Source organism: Capra hircus, chromosome 10 (genome assembly GCF_001704415.2).
Source record: "Capra hircus breed San Clemente chromosome 10, ASM170441v1, whole genome shotgun sequence".
Classification (NCBI taxonomy): domain Eukaryota; kingdom Metazoa; phylum Chordata; class Mammalia; order Artiodactyla; family Bovidae; genus Capra; species Capra hircus.
Window position 1 is genome coordinate 76,876,559 of NC_030817.1, and position 21,889 is coordinate 76,898,447.

Here is a 21,889-nt window from a genome sequence, read left to right on the forward strand (position 1 = left end):
TGAAAAGTGAAAGTGAAGTCACCGAGTCGTGTCCAACCTAAAAATGAGAAAATAAACAAACAGCACTTGAAACTGGGACCTAGACCCCCTCAGTAAGTGTTCACTCAGACTGTTTTTATCATTGTCATCATCACCCATGGGAGGTCTGAATACTGAACACAGGCTTGAAGTACGTCAAAAGCCACAAAACACATGCAAGGGGAAACACAGACCCCCAGGCTTGTTGGACTGAAGACCGCATCCTCTCCTGCTTGAGGACAGATCCTACAGAAAGGAACAAAGGGAGACAGCCCACCCAAAGAAGCATGACCATGGCGGACTGGACACCCTGAAAAGGCCCCAAAGAGCTTCACAGTAAAGAAAAATGAAGCTGGTAAGAAAGTGGGTGAGCCACTGGGGACAGAGATTTCCTGTGATAGCACTCTGAGGCTCAAAGTTTAGAAACCAGAATCCAGGACATCTTATAGCCATGGGTCTTCTCCTCCAATTCTCTTGGAGGAGAATCCTTCTTGGAGAGATCCCTTGTCAAAGTTTCTGGCAAGTTCCTGCCTCAGCCTGAGACCAACCCAGCTCCTATATCTAGCCTGGCTGTAGACTCAGTACCAAGACCATGAGTCCCAGCAAGCAGAGCAAGGAAGACATTCAGAGAGTCGGGGGCTGGGTAGCCCTACGGTCGGGCTTCTCATCCTTCTAGCTTCCCTCTGGGTTTTTCCAGCCTGAGCTTGCATCTACCCAGCTTCCTGGACTTTCATTCTATTTGCATTTTTCTCTTTCCTCCCTCGTCCCTCTCTCCTGAGGATATCTTTATATATATATATTTACAAAATAATTGAGGAGCTGAATATTCACAATCTCAGTCTCCTTTCTGAATTAGAAGCGCAATAGTGTTTCACAGCAGAGCTGTGGGGTGTCAGGGCATCCATCTGCAGGGCATCCATGGTCAGGACTTCCACCATCAGGAGTAAGTGCAGCTTCCAGTCACCTGTCCTGGCCCCACGTGGTAAGCATGGATGTGTGAGCCGTTTGGCAGAAAGTTAGCTGAGAATCTTCCATACTGTGCCCAGAGAACCTGAACACTATCAGCAACCACCTGCCTCCTGAAGTTAATGTTATACCTTCATTCAGCTTGCCTCTTGGTGAATTTTACCTCAGGGCATCTGCACCCCAGCCTGCCTCATCCTTGGCACCTATGGAAAACAGTCAGCAACAGCTCCTCTCACGCATAGTCAGGAGTAACTTAGCCAAGCAAATGAAGCTTCCCGCTGGTTACTCAAGCTGAGCATGTCCTCAGAGACCTCTATGAACAGATCCCACCAAGGCCCTCTACTGAGGTGCCAGGAATCGGTTCTGGGCAATCTCACACAAGATCCAAGCAGAGGACCAGAAAACGTACATACAGCCCACTCTCCACTTAGCCACTTACAGCCATTTGCAGTGGTCCCGGCCACTCCTACACCAGTCCTGCTCTTCCAGAACCCCCTTCTTCCTGAACAGGCTGCCCCTTGCCTCCAGGGTAAAGCCTGACAACCCAACTGAAGGTAGCATTTGTAGCTCAAAGCCTATCTCAGGCCAGCAACCCAGATAGACTTTTCTGGCCCCCTCACTCACACCTCCTCAGTTCAGTTTAGTTCAGTCGCTCAGTTATGTCCGACTCTTTGTGACCACATGGACTGCAGTATGCCAAGCCTCCTTGTCCATCACCAACTCCCACCTCCCGGAGCTTACTCAAACTCATGTCCATTGAGTTGGTGATGCCATCCAACCATCTTATCCTCCGTCTTCCCCTTCTCCTCCCGCCTTCATTCATTCCCACCATCAGGGTCTTTTCAAATGAGTCAGCTCTTCACACCTCCTAGGCTATGCTGAAAAAACTGGTCTCTACAGGATCAGTGCTTACTCTCCACTCGCCCTCTTGGAGCTACCTTTGGGGTCTTCCTGCAGGATCTCTTTTCACATTCTAGTCTGGCCACTAGCCCTCTGATGCTTCCTCTTGTTTCACAGAGTCTTTTAGAAATTATTCTTTTTAGAAAATATTTAGAAATTATTATGCTTTTTAGAAATTACTCAACTGAAACTCTTTAGGCTACAAATGATGAGGAGACTAAGAGGACAAGAATGGCAATTCAGTTCAGCACACAGTTACTGAGTATCCCTCTGAGCTATCCCGGCTTTACGGAGATTGAGAAGCATGAAAGGAGCTGATTTCTGCCCACGAGTTCACCGTCTAGTTGGGAAGCCTGGATACACACATTAGAGTCAAATAACAGAACAAGGTCGTACCTGATTGAGCATCTAAGTGAGTGGTACCAGGAGTTAATGCTGAAGGAGGTGTGTTCAGCAAAGAGTCACCCCAAGTAGAGCTGTACAGGAAGGTTCAAGCACAAGCTCGGGGGACCAAGCTGAGCGCTGAAGGATGGATAATAGTTGAGGGAGAACCTTTAGGGAAGAGGAAAAAAAAAAAAGCAGAAATAAAGTCACAATCTATCAATCACACAGTAACTGTCAGCCCATAAGGTAACTATCAGAAAGCAGTGTGGGGACTTCCCGCACTGGGACAGGAACCTGCCTGCCAATGCAGGGGACAGGGGTTCCACACCTGGTCCAGGAAGATCCCACATGCCACAGAGAAACTAAGTCCACGTGCCACAAGCATTGCAGCTACTGAAGCCCGTGGGCCGAGAGCCTGTGCTCTGCAACGAAAGAAGCCACTGCGATGAGAAGCCCACGCGCAGCAGAGAAGACTCAATGCAACAGAAAATAAAATAAGGAAATAAGAGGAAATAAGTATCCCTCCGAGCTAGCTACATGCCCAGCTCTGTGGAGACTGAGAAGCCTGAAAGGACCTGATTTCTCTCCCACAAGTTCATCATCTAGTTGGGAAGACTGAATACACTTGTAAGAGTCAAATAATAGAACAAGGTAGTACCTGATTGAGCATCCAAATGAGTGGTACCAGGAAATGCAGGAAATAATAGATTCAAAAAGCACATTTATAAAAGTAAAAGAGCAGCGTGGTGAGGAGGGAACAACACAACACTGGAGCCAGTCCTCCCTCCTTTTCTGTCCTAGGCCTGCCACTTAACACATCTGTGAACTTAGCCTCTCCAAGCCTCAGTTTCCTTTTGTCTAAAATGGAAAAAATAACATGCAACACATAGTCAGTTCAGTTCAGTCACTTAGTCGTGTCTGACTCTTTGCAACCCCATGAATTGCACCATGCCAGGCCTCCCTGGCGATGGACATCACCAACTCCCGACACCCAAACTCATGTCCATCAAGTTGGTGATGCCATCCAGCCATCTCATCCTCTGTCATCCCCTTCTCCTCCTGCCCTCAATCCCTCCCAGCATCAGAGTCCTTTCCAATGAGTCAACTCTTTGCATGAGGTAGCCAAAGTATTGAAATTTCAGCTTTAGCATCATTCCTTCCAAAGAAATCCCAGGACTGATCTCCTTTAGAATGGACTGGTTGGATCTCCTTGCAGCCCAAGGGACTCTCAAGAGTCTTCTCCAACACCGCAGTTCAAAAGCATCAATTCTTCGGCACTCAGCTTTCTTCACAGTCCAACTCTCACATCCATATATGACTACTGAAAAAACCATAGCCTTGACTAGACGGACCTTTGTTGGCAAAGTAATATCTCTGCTTTTGAATATGCTGTCTAGGTTGGTCATAACTTTCCTTCCAAGGAGTAAGCATCTTTTAATTTCATGGCTGCAATCACCATCTGCAGTGATTTTGGAGCCCAAAAAAATAGTCTGACTCTGTTTCCACTGTTTTCCCATCATACTATTTTGCAAATTGAATTGTACATAAAGCACAAGACCTTGGCACACAGTGAGCATTTTTTAAAAAAAAAATTTGGCCATACACTGCAGCATGCAGAATCTTAGTTCCCCAACCAGGGATCAAACCACCTGCAGTGGAAGTGCAGAGTTAACCACTGGACCACCAGGGAAATCCACAAGCACTTTTAAATGATAGCTGTAGTCCTTAACAGAATACCTAGCACTGTGCCAAGCACATGCTATATCTTCACGGAATGGTGGTTAGCGTACACTTAAAATAAATAAATAAAGCAATGTAGTGTGTATCATCCAGGCTGCCTTTAGGAAAGCAGTAAATGATACACTCAAGGCAACTAGCTCTAGAACATCAAGGGCTCTGTTTAATACCCCCATACCACACTAGGCATTTTAACATTTCGTCATGCCACATTGAATATATAAAATGTATGCTCCTCATTCAATATCATTCTTGCAGAAATGTATCTGAAATGATTTTTAAAGTTTTACTTCTGAAATTACTTGACTCCAAGTAACTTGGGATTGGCACTTCTTCTCCAATCGTGGTGTTGAGAATTCCAGTAAAAGGACGGGAAAAAAAAAAATCTAACCTGAAACTGTTTTCCAAAGTAATAGACTTCTTATGGGTGCCAGATTCCAAAATAAGTGAAATCAACTTTATGTTACTGTGGTAGCAGGTAAGTAAATATTTTAAATTTGATTTTATAGTTGACTTTTCCTATATTGGAGCCAATATATTTTTTTCCTAGTCTCAAATATTGTAGGCCCTTGAAAACCTCCCAGACCCTAGGCGCTGGGCTTTTAGTGCTTAATGGATAAAACAGCCCTGAGACTGTGACCACTGGGAAGACTTTTGATGAATAACTAGGATGAAATACACAATTAAAGGAACCCTTTCCTCAGACCTCCCTGAGTGGGACTAGCCAGTTGCACGGTCAGTACCTACTTGAGGAAAGCATGTTTGCAACTTAACTAGATTCAGAGCTTGTGAAGTCCATGGTCAGTCACTTGGTTGGCATGAAACGTTCCTGCCAACCCTTGGCTCCTGCTACCATCCCTACCCTCTCACACAAAAAGCCCAGAGGCTTGGGTCTGCAACAGGTAATGAACAATCACATGGCAATCCAACCATCCCAGTGGGAAAGGCTCAACTGACAGCCTGCAAAAGGGAAATATCTATATCGAGTTAGCCAAAAAATTAGTTAGAGATTTTCTGTAACATCTTACGGAAAAAACAAACGAAATGAACTTTTTGAACAACTCAATGTATTTTCTCTCTGAGGCCCAAATCAACTGTTTGCTGGATAATGCTCTACTGGGATCAAAAAGCAGTGTTTTGTTAGCTTTGTGGGGAGAAGTGCAGGAGAAGGGTGAGCTCGGTTGATGAACCAGGCTCCACCTTGAAGACAGAAAGGAAAACATCTCCAGTGTTTCTCATCTGGCAATGCAGATCATAGGAGTCTAAGTGTTTTTTGCCACTTTGCAGAGCTTTTTATCTCAAAGGCAGTGAAATCACACAGAAGTCATGGTAGGGCTCAACACGCCAGCACAGACCCGAGAGGCTACAGCCAAAGCAAGATCCCCCACTTCAATCATTTGCTCCCTCCCTTGATAATTGCTGTAATACTGCCAGTATTATCATTTACTAAATTTATATTTATATGCATTTAGTTCAAAGAGTTCTTTGAATATGAAACTGTGTAACATCATATTTCAAAGAATACTAGAGTGTCACTGGATAAATAGAAGTAAAAATAAAGAATGTCATCAAATCGTTTAAAATTCTGGTGATCTTCCCTGGTGGTCCAGTGGTTGAGAATCTGCCTTCCAAGCAGAGAATGTGGGTTCGATCCCTGGTCAGGGAATTAAGATCCCACATGCCATGGGGCAACTAAGCCCACTGCTCCACAAAAGAAGCCTGCATGCTGAAACAAACCCAGTGCAGCCAAAAAAAAAAATGTTTAAGTTCTATCCAGATACTGTTTTCAGTTGAAGGCTCAGCCTGAGATCTGTTGTCTGTACTGAAAAGTGGGTAGAAACAAAGGCTTTACCTTCTTGTCCTAATAGGATACTTTCTCTTAAATGTCATCAGGAGGATTAGAAGAGAATTATCAAAGGCAATGGTCATGTTTCACTTAAACCACAAACAGACACACTCCCTCGGCCCTGTCTCTATGGGAAACACGTTCTCCTTCCCTTTTCAGCCTGGTACTAGACCAAAGGGATGGGCTGAAAGTTATCCCAGCTCTGACACTCAGTTGGTGGCCTTGGGAAGGGCACTTGCTCTTTCAGGCCCTCCAGTTCTTTCTTCTGTAAAGCAGAGTTGATTGAGATGATCTTGAGGAAACTCTTCTGCTCTGAATTCTGTCACTCCAAAACTTTCTCCACTTAGGGCGATATGTCAGTCCCAGAAAGAACCCAGTTCACAGAATCCTGCTTGGCTGGCTGGAACACTGAGAGTGACTATTTTTCTAGCTTCAGTGAGAAACTGGACCACAGAGCAGAGAGGAATTAGTCTGACACCACAACCTTAATATTGATTTTCAGGAATGTCTGAGCCAGCCTGGAAGAGCAAGGTATGGACCCTTGACCTACTTTCTTCTAAGACTGGTTTCCTTTTGTGGTCTGATTTCTCAGAGTTTCAAACCAGGAACATGGGAATGTGGAAAGAATAGGAGCTTTGGAAGCTGAGAAGCATCGATTCAAAGCCTGGAACACTCCCTAGCTGTGTGATGATGGGCAATTTCCTTAACTTTTCTGAGCTTCAGTTTGCTTGCTTATTAAAAAAAATTTTTTTTAAAAAGAAAGAAAGAGTTCATACCTCATAAAACTCTTATGAAGGAAAAACTGTATATGTATTTATTGGGGGGCATAAAATGTATCATTAAATAAAATGTATCTGCTGGGACTGAACAATTAAATGCCAGTAGTGTTTTTAAATATCAGAGGCTGTAGGAACCCTGCAATAATTGATTTACAGTATGAAATTTTTAGAAGGGCTAGCAGGGCACCCCCATGGTGACCTAGTCACCCACCTCCCATCTCTTCTGTGTCCCTGTGCCCCCTGGGAGCAATGGCGCCAGCCAGAGCAGGATTCTGCCCTCTGCTGCTGCTCCTGCTGCTGGGGCTGTGGGTGGCCAAGGACCAGTCAGCGCCAAGCCTGGGAACATGACCCCAGCTCAGTGGTTTGAAACTCAGCATGTGCAACCCAGACCTCAAGGATGCAACACTGCAATACACAAAATCAACAAGTTCGCTAAGCACTGCAAAGACTTCAGCACCTTTCTGCATGAATCCATCTACTGCATGGTCATCACCTGTCAGACCCCCAACATAGCCTGCAAGAATGGTCATAAAAACTGCCACCAGAACCAAAAGCCTATATCCCTGACTACGTGTGAGCTCCTCTCAGGAAGGTGTCCAGACTGCAGGAACAAGGAGAAGCAACTGGAGGCATTCTTCATCGTAGCCTGGGACCTGCCACAACAGAAGGATGACCTGAGGTACCAGCTGGTCCTGTGCTTTTGGATAATGTTGTCTAAGGCCAAGTGTTCCCCTCACCCCAAGCTCTGCAAACTCCTGACACTGCTGCTGCCTTTTCTCCCTTGAGTTCTTCACTAATCCTCACCCTTTTTGCAAATACCACTTCTCTCCCACGCAGCCAACTTCACATACTCTTAATTCCTTACGGGGTTTTGTGGATGCTCCAAATGATGAGGGAAGAGAGGTGATTCTCCTTAACCCTTCACTGCTGCTTCAGTTGGTGGCCTTACGTTGTTTTCTGAGTGTGGATGCCCTGTGGCTCTTCAGGCACTAAGGCTGTTGGCATGGGTGGACCCAGGTTTTGTGGGGCTTATGGCACATGCGATTTTAGAGACCATCTTAAAGAAGACGAACACAAAATTACAAATGCAAAGTCAAGTCAGGACCTTGGTAGAGCTGTGGTTGGACCATTCAGAGGGAACCCCAGGGGAGATCATTCAAGGAAGGAGGCCAGGAGAGTCTGTGCCCTGTTCACTGTACTGGGCAAAGGAATGTGTCTGACTTTGTTACAATGAAAAACCCTTCTTTTCCTGATTGAGTGTGTGCATTACTGTCCAGGGGAAGCATGGAGGTTTGGAAACCCCTCTTTATCTCCGTGAAGCTTCAGCATCATGTACCCTGCAGGCAGAAGAGACGGCAGCACCCTGAGCAGGCTCAGGCTGGAAGGAGCAGTCAGTCTGGGGGGCTCTGCCTTCCGCCCCCTTAAAAACTGCCTGGTGGTCCCACGTCACATGAAGGGGAGGATGGCAGGGAAGGGCAGGCTGAGCCCCAGGACAGCAGTCAGACCTAAGGTGGGACCCCTTGTTTATGTTCAAGACCTGACCTCATGCCTCACTGTTATGACCCAGAGCAGGAATCTCAGATCTTTGAAGTGAACTTCCCTCCCTTGGAAATTTCAGAACCAGGACCTTCTAAAAATCTTGATCTGGTTCTAATTAGTGCTTCTCTAATTAACCGCGGTGAAGGATCAGTTTTGTACGCAAAATCAGCCACAGATCAGCACTTTCATAAAATACAATAAAATGAATTACTGGAAAAATGAAATAGAATATACAGATATAGAAAACACAAGGTCGAATTTTTTATAATCAAATTCAGTGAACATAAAAGTGGTGCATCAGATTGAGATAAAAGTTTCTCAATGCTGCCTTTCAATTTCTATACTTATGATAGATACACAGAGGAAAATACTATATACATATACACATATAAATTAAACACCAGCATAAGACATACATGCCCATACATATATACATATACATGGGCACGTACTCACACATGTGCACGTGTGCACACAACACACACACTCAACAGTAAGGCGACACCGTCCTTTCCTCTGCTGATTCTGCCTCGTGCATACCGCTTCCTTTCCACACTTGGAAAGAGACTTTTCTACACCAACTAGAGCTCATAATAAGGAAAGCATGATTGCCGAAACATGAAGTGGTAAGAAAAGCAGAAAATCCAAAAATTCTGACTCCCAGCCCCCATCCCTGCTACCTAGAAAGAGATCTAAAGCAGAGCTCCTTGCTACCTACCACACCCACACTATCTTACCCAAATATAGCTTTCCCCACAGCACCCAGACAGCCTTCCCACATCACACTCTGCCCATTGCCACCACTATTGCACCCACCCTGTGCTTCTGACCAAGGAAGATATACCGAAATGAGAGGAAAACAACATCCTTCTACTCCTCTGTCTTTGCCCGGGTGTTGTGGGCAGGCTTCGCTTCCTCTGTCTGCACCTTAAATGATGGTGTTTCTCAGGCTCCTATTCTTAGCTCTCTTTTCCTCTCACACTGAACCCTCTTGAATGACTTGATACAGTCCCATAGCTTCAACTGCCACTTATCTGCTCCCAAAAGCATCTCTCCGGCCCTGTCTCCCAAGTTCCAGGCACATCTCATCTCAGCACCTTGCAGACATCATTATAAAAAACACTCAGAGCTGGGCTCAGATCTGCCTGGCTGCCAAACTTGCCCCTCCTCCTGGCATCTCTCAGCCTTGGTGAGGGGAAACATCAGAGCCAGTCAGTCAAAGTCTTAATCTAAGAGACACCGGTGTCTACACATTCGTTTTCTGTTTGCTGGGGTCGCCAGTAACTCCTCATCTATCCCATGCTTGCCTGCTAACTTGTCTCAGTCATGTCAGACTCTTTGCGACCCCAATGGACTATAGCCCTCCAGTTTCCCAGGTTCCACTGTCCAGGGGATTTCCCAGGCAAGAATACTGGAGTGCGTTGCCATTTCCTTCTCCAGAATATCTTCCCCACTTAGGGATCAAACCCACATCTCTCTCTTAAATCTGCTTGGCATTTGGGTTCTTACCACTAGCGCCACCTGAGACCACCCAGGTAATCCCAGGTATTACCTTAAGAGGGCGCACAAGTTCTTGGATTTTCTTTTTTCCAAATATCACTAAGTTCCTAAAATTGGTCCAACAGACATAATGATTTTGGAGGCGGTTGTGATTTGAAGCTAAGCAAATACACTTAAGTGGTTGCAATCAAGGATTTGCTGTCTAGCTACAGAGGGAAGAAAAAATAATACCTTTAGGACTCTATCGAACAGTAACAGAGTAGGAACTTCCCCGGTGGTCCACTGGTTAAGACTCCACCTCCCAATGCAGGAGATGCAGGTTCAATCCCTGGTGGTGGAACCCTACATGCCGAGGGGTGAGGCCAAAAGGTTAAGAAAAAAAAAAGCAGCAATAGAAGAGTATAATGAATCAAGTGGATTCTGTAACATTTCTCTCCCACCTCCCCCAGGGTTTCATTCCTCCTAACCTATAGGTTAGATTCTCTGTTCTCTGTTAAATGCTAATATTCCTGACACATGTCTCTGACATAACATTAGGTCTGTAATTAGAGTCAGGCAACACCAGGAGAAATCAAACCACTGTATATATGTAAGAGCTGTGGCTCCAGAAGCTGGCAAGAGTGTTGAACAAATTCAGAATAGAATGGATCTTTAAATAGACTAATTATATCCAAACAAGTAATGTAGCAGCTTGGGTAGGAGTTTCTGACTTCCGTGTGTAGGTTGAAGAATTAGATGCAGTGTAACTTGAATCCAGGGGCCATGGATCATGAACCTGGCCCATTCAGAGACTAATGACAGAATACAGGGCCCACTGGGGCAGTTGGGGGCCTGAGAAGGGCCACTCAAAAGCCTTGGGACCAAATCTCTGCTGGTTACATTCTCTGAGACCAGATTTCCAAAAAGTCAACTCGGAAAGGCACTCCCCAGATATTTAGGATGACATAATTATTTCCTGGTCGGTAAGTTTGCTTTACTATCCATAAAATTGTAAGAATAGAAATATTTACGCAAATCAAGTACATGGCGTTAGTGTGTCTGTATTAAAGACTTCCTGTGTATTTCGTATTTTAAGTATTTACAGTGTTTAAGAGAATCTAGCTTGTTACAGTAACAAATTGGTCTTGCTATTTTAAACATGTAATTAATTTAGATCTGTGGTTTGAAATAGAATTTTCCTTTATTTTTTTCTTCAAGTTAAAAAAACAATTTTATGTTTATTTATTTATTTGGTTGCATTGGGTCTTTGGTTGTGGCGTGCCGGATCTTTGTTCCAGTGTGAAGGCTCCTCTAGGTGTGCGAGCTCCAGAGAGCGCAGGCTCAGTAGTTGTGGCACACAGGCTTCTGCATTGGAAAGTGAATTCTTAACCACTGGTCCACCAGAGAAGTCCCCAGTTTTTTTTTTTTACTAAAGTGTAGTTGATTTACAGTGTTGTGCTGATCTCCACTGTACAGCAAAGTAACTCAGTTATATATATATATGTACACATCCTTTTTATGTATAGAATTTCCCTTTAAAACTAGTTTGGGGACATTTAAAAAACTTAGGAATTTAATCGCTATATTCATAAATTGTCAGATTTCTAAGAATTTTTTTAGGTATTTAGGAATGTGTGGTTGGTTAGCTCAGGTAACCAAATCACTTTGTAAGGACATGGAATATGTTAAACTTATAAAGTATACTTTTAAGTGTTTAAAGGAGTCATTAACTACATTTATAAATGGTACCAAACAGTTCATTAAGTACAATCATTTAAAGTGATTATTAAAATATACTTGTTTGCAAGTTGAACATAAAAACTTAAGGAAGAACTGAGCTTCTGATTTGCATCTTTAACACAGGGGACAAAATTTCAAAAAGCCAAAGTAGCCCTCTACATGTTTTTTTCTGGCACAAAAAGGACATTTAAAAAATTCACACCGACACAGCAAGACTGGTCCATTTTCTGGACTGCTTTCATCTACCCAGTACAGAGCAGATTGGGTGATTATATATCCTGCTCTTCCCGTGTTTTCTCGTTTTACTAAAGCCTTTAGAAGGGAGAATGGCTCTGCTGATGGAATAGCAGAGGCCGGGCTCAAGGCACAGAGCTGGCAGAGACTGACTCCAAAACTGTCTCCTCAGCGCCCTCCTTTCTCTCCATTGTTCCGCCTCCAGATGGGTCACTCTGCATTCTAGAGGAACTGAGAAAGGGGAGCAGGGCTTCCCTGAGGCCACTGCAGCGGTGGCAGACAAATTCAGCTGAATACGTAAAAGTAAAACTCAGAGACTATATAGCTGAGTCTCCATCCTCAATAGGGATTTTTCCGCCCTGGCCAAATTTGGAATTTTGAGACTACATATTTCCAAGTAAGATGGCTTTTTAAAAACAACAGATTGTTAAGCAAATGTTTCCTTCAATAAATCAGGCTGCTTGCCTGGAAATGTGTGTGTGTGTGTGTAAACACATGTGTTCATGGTGAGGAGGAGAAGTTATGTTAGTGGGATTAGGAGTGCTGTATTCCACCAGTTACAGATTCTCTGGGGACCAGAATGCCTGGGGTGAAGTACAAATATTTTTTAGTAGAAATAAAAAACAAGAAATGTTGGGACTTCCCTAGTGGTCTAGTGGTTAAGAATTCACCTTGCAATGCAAGGTACACAGGTTCTATCCCTAGTCTGGGAACTAAGATCCCACATGCCAAGTAGTAACTAAGCCTGCTGCAAGCTGCAACTACTGAGCCCATGCATCACGCCTGGAGAGCCCGTGTGCTGCGACTAAGAACTGATGCAGCCAAATTAATTAATTAATTAACCAACTAACTAAAAACAACAATATAATGTAACAATTACTTGGAATCAGTCACTTGGGTACTGGGTGCATTTGGCTTGGGCTTTTTTTTTTTTTAATTTTATTGGAGTATAGTTGATTTACAACATTGTGTTAGTTCCAGGTGTTCAGCAGAGTGATTCAGTAATACATGTACATATATTCATTCTTTTCCAGCTTCTTTTCCCATATAAATTATTACACAGTATTGAGTAGAGTTTGCTGTGCTGTTAAGTAGGTCCTTGTTGGTTATGTATTTTATTGATATGTATAGCAGTGTGTGTGTGTGTTAGACCCACGGCTTGGGAGCTGTTGGATGCACGGCATAGTGTATTGAAAGGTTTGTAACAAAGATCTTAAGAATAGGTGGAATAGAGGCAAAGACGTGGAAGGAGAAGATGAGCATAGAACACAAGATGTCAAGGAACTGGAGACAAATTTGTGCCCACCGGCTTAGCAGTTCTAAAGACTAAGGGGTTGGGAGATATGATTTCATGGTGCTATAATTCCCAGGTTGCCTGCCCCTGGAGGCTCAGCTGGGAGTCTGCCAATGAGCACTCCAGCTGCCACTGGATATACCTGGCACACTGAAGTCTTACTAAATGTTCATTGAACACTCAGAGCAAAGGAATGGGGCTAGGGAAATATACAAATCACAACTCTGGAAAGCTTATAAAACAAGTTATTTTAAAACTTTCTCATTATGCTTCAAAATTTCCAGAGAGGGGGAATTTACTACCTGTCGAGACAGCCTGTCCCATTTTCTGGCAGCTCTAAATATTAAAAATTCTCCTATAGAGAACCTAATCTATGTCTCTGTCACTGCAGCAATTTGCTGATGCCCTATCACTTTGAGCCATTCAGAGTAAATCCAATTCCTTATCACGCTCAACTTCGTAAATATTTTCAGTGTTTTGTGCCCCCTACCCTCCAAAATTGCCTCAACAGACAATAACACGAGCTGTAAAATGGCTTCTAAAGTTTGACCCAATAATTTTCAGTTGGTAAAATATGCTAAATGGAAATTGCTCAAAGTGAGAAGGAGTAAATTTGTGCAACCTGTTTATATTTGTCTTTGTGTGGCAAAAAAAAAAGAAATTGTAGAAATAATACAAATTGCCCCAAATTGAGAATGACTAAACAAATGATGGGGCAGCTATTTATAATGTATTAATTGAAGCATCAAGTCATCACTTTAGCTGGAGACAAATATACAAAAATTATTTTGATGCATAGAAATTTGTGTGGGGAACGATAAATGAAGAAAAGAGAACATTGGGACTTCCCTGCTGGTTCAGTGGTTAAGAATCTGCCTTCCAATGCAGGGGGCATGGGTTTGATCCTTTGTCAGGGAACTAAGATCCTGCATGCCATGTACCACGCCCTCAACCAAAGGGGAAAAAAAAAAAACAAAACTGTATTTTCAAATGGACTACAACTAAGTAAAAGAGTACCTGTTTTTGTATACCAATAAAGTCCCTAAGTGAATTTGGAGCCTTTCCAGAACTCTGTCTCCAAACCAGCGCCTCCTTCAAATTCATCTGGCCCAGTGAACTACGCCTGACTCAGGAGACATTCCACGTGTGTCGTTTTTTCTAATTAAAGTATAATTGGATATAACATCATACCAGCTTCAGGTATAGGACACAATAGTTCAACATTTGTATGTGCTGCAAAATGATTACCAGAATAATTCAACATCTGTCACTATACATAGTTACACAAAATCTTTTTCTTGTGATGAGAACTTTTAAGAACTACTCTCTAGTCAACTTGCAAATATGTAACACAGTGTTATAAATTATTGTCATCAGTAATTACAGTATTACTTCAGTTCAGTTCAGTTATTCAGTCATGTCCCCATGAACCGCATGACCCCATGAACCGCAGCACACCAGGCCTCGCTGTCCATCACCAACTCCCAGAGTCTACCCAAACTCATGTCCATTGAGTTGGTGATGCCATCCAACCATCTCATCCTCTGTCATCCCCTTCTCCTGCCCTCAATCTTTCCCAGCATCAGGGTCTTTTCAAATGAGTCAGCTCTTTGCATCAGGTGGCCAAAGTATTGGAGTTTCAGCTTCAACATCAGTCCTTCAATGAACACCCATGACTGATCTCCTTTAGGATGGACTGGTTGGATCTCCTTATAATCCAAGGGACTCTCAAGAGTCTTCTCCAACACCACAGTTCAAAAGCATCAATTCTTCAGTGCTCAGCTTTCTTTATAGTCCAATTCTCACATCCATACATGACTATTGGAAAAACTACAGCCTTGACTAGAGGACCCTTGTTGGCAAAGTAATGTCTCTGCTTTGTAATATGCTGTCTAGGTTGGTCATAGCTTTCCTTCCAAGGAGTAAGCGTCTTTTAATTTCATGGCTGCAATCACCATCTGCAGTGATTTTTAGAGCCCAAAAAAAATAAAGTCAGCCAGTTTCCCCATCTATTTGCCATGAAGTGATGGAACCGGACACCACGATCTTAATTTTCTGAATGTTGAGCTTTAAGGCAGCTTTTCTACTCTCATCTTTCACTTTCATCAAGAGGCTCTTTAGTTCTCCTTCACTTTCTGCCATAAGGATGGTGTCATCTGCATATCTGAGGTTATTGATATTTCTCCCAGCAATCTTGATTCCAGCTTGTGCTTCCTCCAGCCCAGCGTTTCTCATGACGTACTCTGCATGTAAGTTAAATAAACAGGGTGACAATATGCAACCTTGATGTACTCCTTTTCCTATTTGGAACCAGTCTGTTGTTCCATGTCCAGTTCTAACTGTTGGTTCCTGACCTGCATATAGGTTTCTCAACAGGCAGGTCAGGTGGTCTGGTATTCCCATCTCTTTGAGAATTTTCCACAGTTTATTGTGATCCACACAGTCAAAGGCTTTGGCATAGTCAATAAAGCAGAAATAGATGTTTTTCTGGAACTCTCTTGCTCTTTTGATGATCCAGAGCATGTTGACAATTTGATCTCTGGTTCCTCTGCCTTTTCTAAAACTGGCTTGAACATCTGGAAGTTCATGGTTCACGTATTGCTGAAGCCTGGCTTGGAGACTTTTGAGCATTACTTTACTAGTGTGTGAGATGATGTCACCAATAATGTACATTGCATACTCATGACTTATTTTGTAAGTTTGTATCTTTTGATCCCCTTCATCCATTTCACCCAGGTACCAACCCACCTCTTGCAAGGCAACCAGCAGTCTATACTCTGTATCTACAAGATTTTTTTTAAAGAGAAATCACATGACGTCTTTCTCGTACTTATTTTACTGAGCACAATGCCCTTCCCTGGTGGCTCAGATGGTAAAGAATCCACCTGCAATGTGGGAAACCTGGTTCAATCCCTGGGTTGGGAAGCAACCCACAGCAACCCACTCCAGTATTCTTGCCTGGAGAATCCCCATAGACAAAGAAGCCTGGCAGACTACAGTCCATGGGGTTGCAAAGAGATGGACACAACTGAGCACCTAAGTACACACACACACACACACACACACACACATACACACACACACACACATATACCATATTTCCTTTGTCCATCTATCAACAGGTAGTCGAGCAGTTTCTGTGTCTTGGCTATTGTAAGTAATACAGCGACGAGCACAGACATTCACATATCTTTTCTTCAGGAAGAAACGAAAGCTAAGCAGTGGACTCCCTGCCTTGGCCTACTCACTTGTTCCTGGTTTCTATCTCTCACCTGTTCCCACTGCCATTCCTATTATGTGGGGATTTCTGCTCTCTTTACAGTCTTCGGAGCTTCCCTGGTAGATCAGCTGGTAAAGAATCTGCCTGCAATTCAGGAGACCCTGGTTCAGTTCCTGGGTTGGGAAGGTCTGTTGGAGAAGGGCTAGGCTACCCACTCCAGTGTTCTTGGGTTTCTCTGGTGGCTCAGCTGGTAAAGAATCTGCCTGCAATGCAGGAGACCTGGGTTCAATCCCTGGGTTGGGAAGATCCCCTGGAGAAGGGAACAGCTACCCACTCCAGTATTCTGGCCTGGAGAATTCCACAGACTGTATAATCCATGGGGTTGCAAAGAGTCGGACACGACCGAGTGACTCTCACTTTACAGTCTTCACCTAGTTTGGTGACATCTTTTGGATACTAGCTAGGATACAGCAGTGAGAAAAGAGATAAGATCCTTGACTTTTCATGAAGCTTAATTTTGAATGATATGTGGTGGTAGAGGTGGGTCTATTGAGAAACAGGAAATAATCAAAGAACTAATCAGACAGAGACAAATGCTGGGAGGAAAACATACATTATTTGGAGGGACAACAGATGAGAGACCAGGGAGACATTTGAGAATACAACATTTTAGTTAGGATCGAAGGATGAGAGCCAGAACCTAGAACTGTGAAAAGAAGCCTCCAGGGAGAAGGAATATTCCAAATTAGGAATAAGCAAGGCCTGTGTGAAGAACAGAAAGGCTGCCATGACTGGAGGCTCACAGTGGCTTCCCACATCAGTGGAGTGGTAAGAGATGAGGCTGGACAGAGGAGAAAAGCAGTCGTGATACAAAGAGGAGGCCATTAGAAGAGGTTGATGGGATCTGATTGGAGTATTTTTTTTTAACTGAAGGATAATTGCTTTACAATGTTGTGTTGATTTCTGTACATCAATGAAGATCAGCCGTAATTATATATGTATATCCCCTCTTTCTTGAGCCTCTCTCCCTCCATCCTCCCATCCCACCTCTCTAGGTCACTACAGAGCACCAGGCTAGGCTCTTGTGTTATACATCAGCTTCCCACCAACTATCCGTTTTACACATGATAGTGTTTATATGTCAGGGCTACTTTCTCAATTCGTCCTTCCCCAGCTGTGTCCACAGGTCCATCATCTACATGTGCATCCCCATTTCATCCGCACAGACAGGTTCATCAGTAATACTTTTCTAGATTCCATACATACACTTTAATATACAATATGTGTTTTTCTCTTTCTGACTTACTTCACTCTGTATAATAGGTTCTAGGTTCATCCACCTCACTACAATAGGCTCAAATTTGTTATGACTTAGTAATATTCCATTATATATGTGAACCACAACTTCTTTGATCCATGGTGGTGGCAGTTTAGTCGCTAAGTCATGTCCAGTTCTCATGACCCTATGGACTGTAGCCTTCCAATCGCCTGTCCATAGTATTTCCCAGGCAAGAATACTGGAGTGGGTTGTCATTTCCTTCTCCAGGGGATCTTCCTGACCCAGGGATCAAACCCAGGTCTCCTGCATTGCAGGCAGTCTCCTGCATTGCAAGTGGATTCTTTACCAACTGAGCCACCAGGGAAGCTCCTTTATCTCCTGTATACCCTGAGAAAACCACAATTTAAAAAGACACATGTGCCCAATGTTCATTGCAGCATTATTTACCATAGCCAGGACATGGAAGCAACCTAGATGTCCAATGGCAGATGAATGGATAATGATCAGGGTTTTTAGAAGATCACGCTGGTGAGGGTGCAGAGAACAGCTTCTTAGGTGGCGAGAGTGGAGCAGGAAGACCAGGATGGAACTTAATGCATTAGTATAGGCAAGATGGTGGTGGTGTGGGCTTTGGTGTCACCTCGTTCAAAGCAGACAAGCTATAAATGTTTAAAGGAATATTAGTAAAAAAAATAAAACCAAACCTAAGGGGAAATTAAACAAAAAATAGAATCAGCACATATATACTACACAGATTTCTTATCCTGAAATACCTAAGGTTCGGCTCCCAGTTTCCTTGGAAAGCACGAGTAACAAGAATATGTTCTCTCAAGTCTGTCCCTCCCTGTCCCCCAAATTCCTCTTTGTGGTCCTTCACTAGTTCCCCCTTACCTTGAGGTATACAGCTCAAGCAGAGCCCTAGTCCCTTCTAGTCTCTAAGTGGACAAATTTTGAACAGCCTAAAGTCCCAACCCTATGTAGAATGGCCATTACATCTCTTGGTACACACAAGCCAGGTAATAAACATTACAGACACAAATGTTTCTTTCACCATCTCTCATGTTTGCATAACAGTACTTCCCAAAAGAACCATACTGGAAATTTCCTGGCAATTATTTTAACTATTATTTATTCTAGAACAAGACTAGTGGGGGAAATGGTTTCAATGCCTGGCCACAGTGATATATTTATCACTTTTAGAAACTCTTCCCAGCACTGGTTGCTACAAAAATAAAGTTAACACTTTTTAATATCCTTTTTAAAAAAATGTGTCTGTGTGTACCAGGTCTTAGTTGCAGCACATGGAATCTAGTTTCCTGATCAGGGACCAAACCCAGGCCCTCTTCATTGGAAGTGTGGAATCTTAACCACTGGACCACCAGGGAAGTCCCAAAGTTAACCCTTTTTAACATGATGGTTCAGTTCAGTTCAGTTGCTCAGTCGTGTCTGACTCTGCAACCCCATGGACTTTGCAGCACGCCACGCTTCCCTGTCCTAATCTAACATGTCAACCTAACATGATGGTTAGGTGGTGGAAAAGGTGTAGTGTTCAAAGCACTTCCTATATGGACTCTTGCTTGACAGCTTGGATGAAACCCTATGACAGTGGTTGAGAATGAAGGCTCTGTTGTCAGGCTGCTGGGGTTCAAATTCTGGCTTCTCCGCTCACTGTATAGTTTACAGCTTGTTTTTAAATTTCAAATAAGCCAGAATTTCATCTGTAAAATGTGAGTTTGTTACACTCCAAAGAATCTGAAATTGGTGAAATATAGTGAGAACTTTTAGTGAATGCTGGAGAGAGTTTCTAGGTCTGGTCTATTGCCAGTCTCTATTTCCTCCATTTTAATCTTACTACTTCACAGTCTCCCCAAAACGTTCACATCAACACACACACTTTCACACAGATGCACAGGTATTAGGTAAGAGCCTGCATCCTTGGAGAAAGTGGCATTTAACCACTATATGCATATCTGTCTCCTTATTTACTTAAATAAACCTTTCTAATTTAGCACAGATTAAAACTCCTGGAAGGGAATAACTTGATTTCAGAGCCTTCATCCAAAACCCCTCACCCATAGGCTCAAAAACTTTCAATAACTCCCTTTTTCCCATGGGGGAAAAATATCCACTCGTTTTTTTTTCCCCCAGGAGCTCACAGACTACCAGAGCCAGCTTTGTGAGAAACTCGGATTCTACCAACTGTTCCCCAATTTGTTTGAGTATAAAGAATGTTAAGATCTAATGAGGAAAAGTTCAGACTCTGTCAACACTGGGAATGGGTGAGCTGGGTTTGAAACAAATGAATAAGGTTCATAATAAACCCCCTAAGAAAATCTCCTAAATTCTGGCCTCTGTAACCAGCCACTGGGTCGCATTTACAGAGTGGACACCAGGGGGTAGCAAAATCTCACTCTCCCAGTTCTCGGCACTAATTATAAGGAGGCCCGGGGAGGCTGGATGTCTAGAGGGCTCATAACCCATTGACGGACAAGAGCTCCAGCTCCCTGCCTCTGACTGTGCTGGGAAGATGGGCACTGAGGTTTGCTGCCCTAGATTTTTTTTTTTTTTTTTTAAGCTATGGAGCAGAGGGATTTTCTTGCCTCCAAAAGAATGAGTATTTTCTCTCTTTTCCAGACCCGGCAGAGAGGAGAAAAGGGCGGAGATTAGCGTTCAGAGGAGGTGAGAGAAGAGCCCATCACCTAGGCGACGCCCCCTGCATCCCCACCCTTCCGCCTGCCTCAGTTCCAAAGACTGCCCTCAGGCTCCAGTCTCCTTGCTTCGTCGGAGCCGCATCCCAGGCAGGACGTTTCCCAAACGTCACCCCCTCCCCAGTCGCAGTGGTACCTGCATTCACGTCCGTCTCTGGGGTCTATTTGGCTCTCCTAGCTTCTCAAATGCCCACTCTTTAGAAGTGCCCCTGCCCACCCCTACACGGCTTCCAGGTGCCTGCTCAAAGGAGGGGCAAAGCATCTCCTTGCTATGCCTAAGCCTCTTCTGAGCCTCCTGGGGGACCCTCGCCAGGGCTTCATTTGCCATCCAGACGAGGTGGAGGATGGGTGAGACTAGAACTTTCTTAACTAGCCTACCCCCTTTGTCTACTGCGTCAGATTGCCATCCCCGCCACCAAGAGCTCTAGCGGCCCCAGGAGACTCCGTTTCGCCACCCCCAAAGAAGGAAGGGTCTGGAATCCGGAGGTGGGGCTGCTGAACGGGGTCTGGTGCCTTGCCTCGGCTAGCTAAGGGAGAGGATGAGGGATTCAGAGGGCAAGGGGCAGCGAGGAAAGAACTCAGAAAACGTCCGTCTCGGCAGGAGGATCCTGATCCCGGGACTCTGAGCGCATTCAGCCTCGACGTCCAATCCTCCTCCCCAAGCCTTCTCCGCTCGCTAATTCCCCCCCCGCCCCCGCCCTCCCCAGACCTCACAGAGGAGTCCATTGTCGGAGCCCGAAGGCTCGAGGCCGGAGGGGATGGGAGGGGAAGGAGGAGGGCAGGCAAGCCCCTGGAGAGTGGGAGGAATCCCCTGATTTTCCTGCCCCCAGCTCCGAGGGAAGCTAGCAGGGGCTGGGCGGGGCGGGGCGGGGGGGCTGTGTGTGCGTGTGTGTGTGTGTGTGTGTGTGTGTTGGGCGGGGTGGGGGTGGGGGGTTCTCTTCTGAGCTCCAGGTGCTGCCAGTGCTGCCAAAGTCTGGCAACCGAGGGGAGAAGAGGTTCCCAGGCGAGTTAGACTCAGGAGGCTTCCGGCCACCAAATGACCCAGTCCTAGGCTGGGGACCCCAGGGAATTCACGCACGCCCCAGTGTCTGGACTGTCCCTTGCGGAGACTAAACTGATCGCCTAGGGAGCTAGGCGGAGGCGGGAAAAGGGCATCTTCGGCGGGACGGGCCTCCGAGGGTCAGGGTCGGGGAGACCGGCTGGAGGGTGGGGCGGAGGAGGAACAGGGTTGCGGGAGAGCCGGGCAGATCGGCTGGGGGCGTGGAGGGGAGCGGCCAGAGGCCCGGCGCGGGAGCGGGCGTCCCAGCAGGGGGTCGGACGCGGAGGCAGAGGCGGGCACTGCAGGGCGGGGCGAGGAGGGGCGGCCGTCTCGACCCTCCCTGGTGGGGCCCCGCGGCCTGGGAGCCCGAGCGGGCCGAGCCGCCACCGCGGCCGGAGCTGTCCCCTAGCCAGACCCGGCGAGACGCGAGCGGCGGGAGGGAGGCGGCGGCGCGCCCGGCCCCGCCCGCCGGCCCGAGCGTCGGACGCGGCCGCGAGCCGAGCCATGGTGAGTCCCGCGTCGCCACCCGGTGTCCCCTCCGCTTTCGCGCCGTCCTCTGCGGATCGCCAGCCCCCAGCTGGGTATCTCCTGCTCCAGCTTGGAACTCTTGAGCGCTCCTGGGACTCTCCTTCCTCCCATCCCCCCCTTCTTTTCTTTGATCTGCCTGTCTGCCCCACTGACTCTGACCCCACTGGGTATTGCCCTCACTCCTTTCTTCCCCTCTTCT

General features: G+C 45.3%; 2 protein-coding genes and 1 long non-coding RNA gene across 5 annotated transcripts in view; 2 read left to right on the plus strand and 1 right to left on the minus strand.

The window, feature by feature from the left end:
• The window catches only part of LOC106502529, a 22,248-nt gene continuing 359 nt past the window's right edge, over positions 1 to 21,889 (minus strand). Inside the window, exons 2-3 of the long non-coding RNA XR_001296149.2 lie at positions 2,281 to 2,436; positions 1 to 37 (exon numbers count right to left, since the gene is read on the minus strand). This is a non-coding gene — a long non-coding RNA (uncharacterized LOC106502529). The remainder of the gene's footprint in view (positions 38 to 2,280; positions 2,437 to 21,889) is intronic.
• On the plus strand, positions 6,880 to 7,609 carry LOC102174212 (ribonuclease 7-like). Its single transcript, XM_018054544.1, is given in 2 exon segments — positions 6,880 to 6,946; positions 6,949 to 7,609. Coding segments are annotated over 2 exon segments (534 nt in total). The 3' UTR covers positions 7,416 to 7,609.
• ARHGEF40 (Rho guanine nucleotide exchange factor 40) overlaps positions 19,916 to 21,889 on the plus strand; it is a 23,784-nt gene continuing 21,810 nt past the window's right edge. Inside the window, exons 1-2 of one of the 3 annotated variants that reach the window (XM_018054534.1) lie at positions 19,916 to 19,954; positions 20,050 to 20,094. Coding sequence is in view for 2 of the 3 variants with exons in the window: in XM_018054533.1 (XP_017910022.1) it covers positions 21,667 to 21,669 (3 nt within the window). In the remaining variant the exon portion in view is untranslated. Of the gene's footprint in view, positions 19,955 to 20,049; positions 20,095 to 21,050; positions 21,670 to 21,889 lie in introns of those variants that run through there. The other 2 variants (XM_018054533.1, XM_018054532.1) reach the window with 2 other exon arrangements.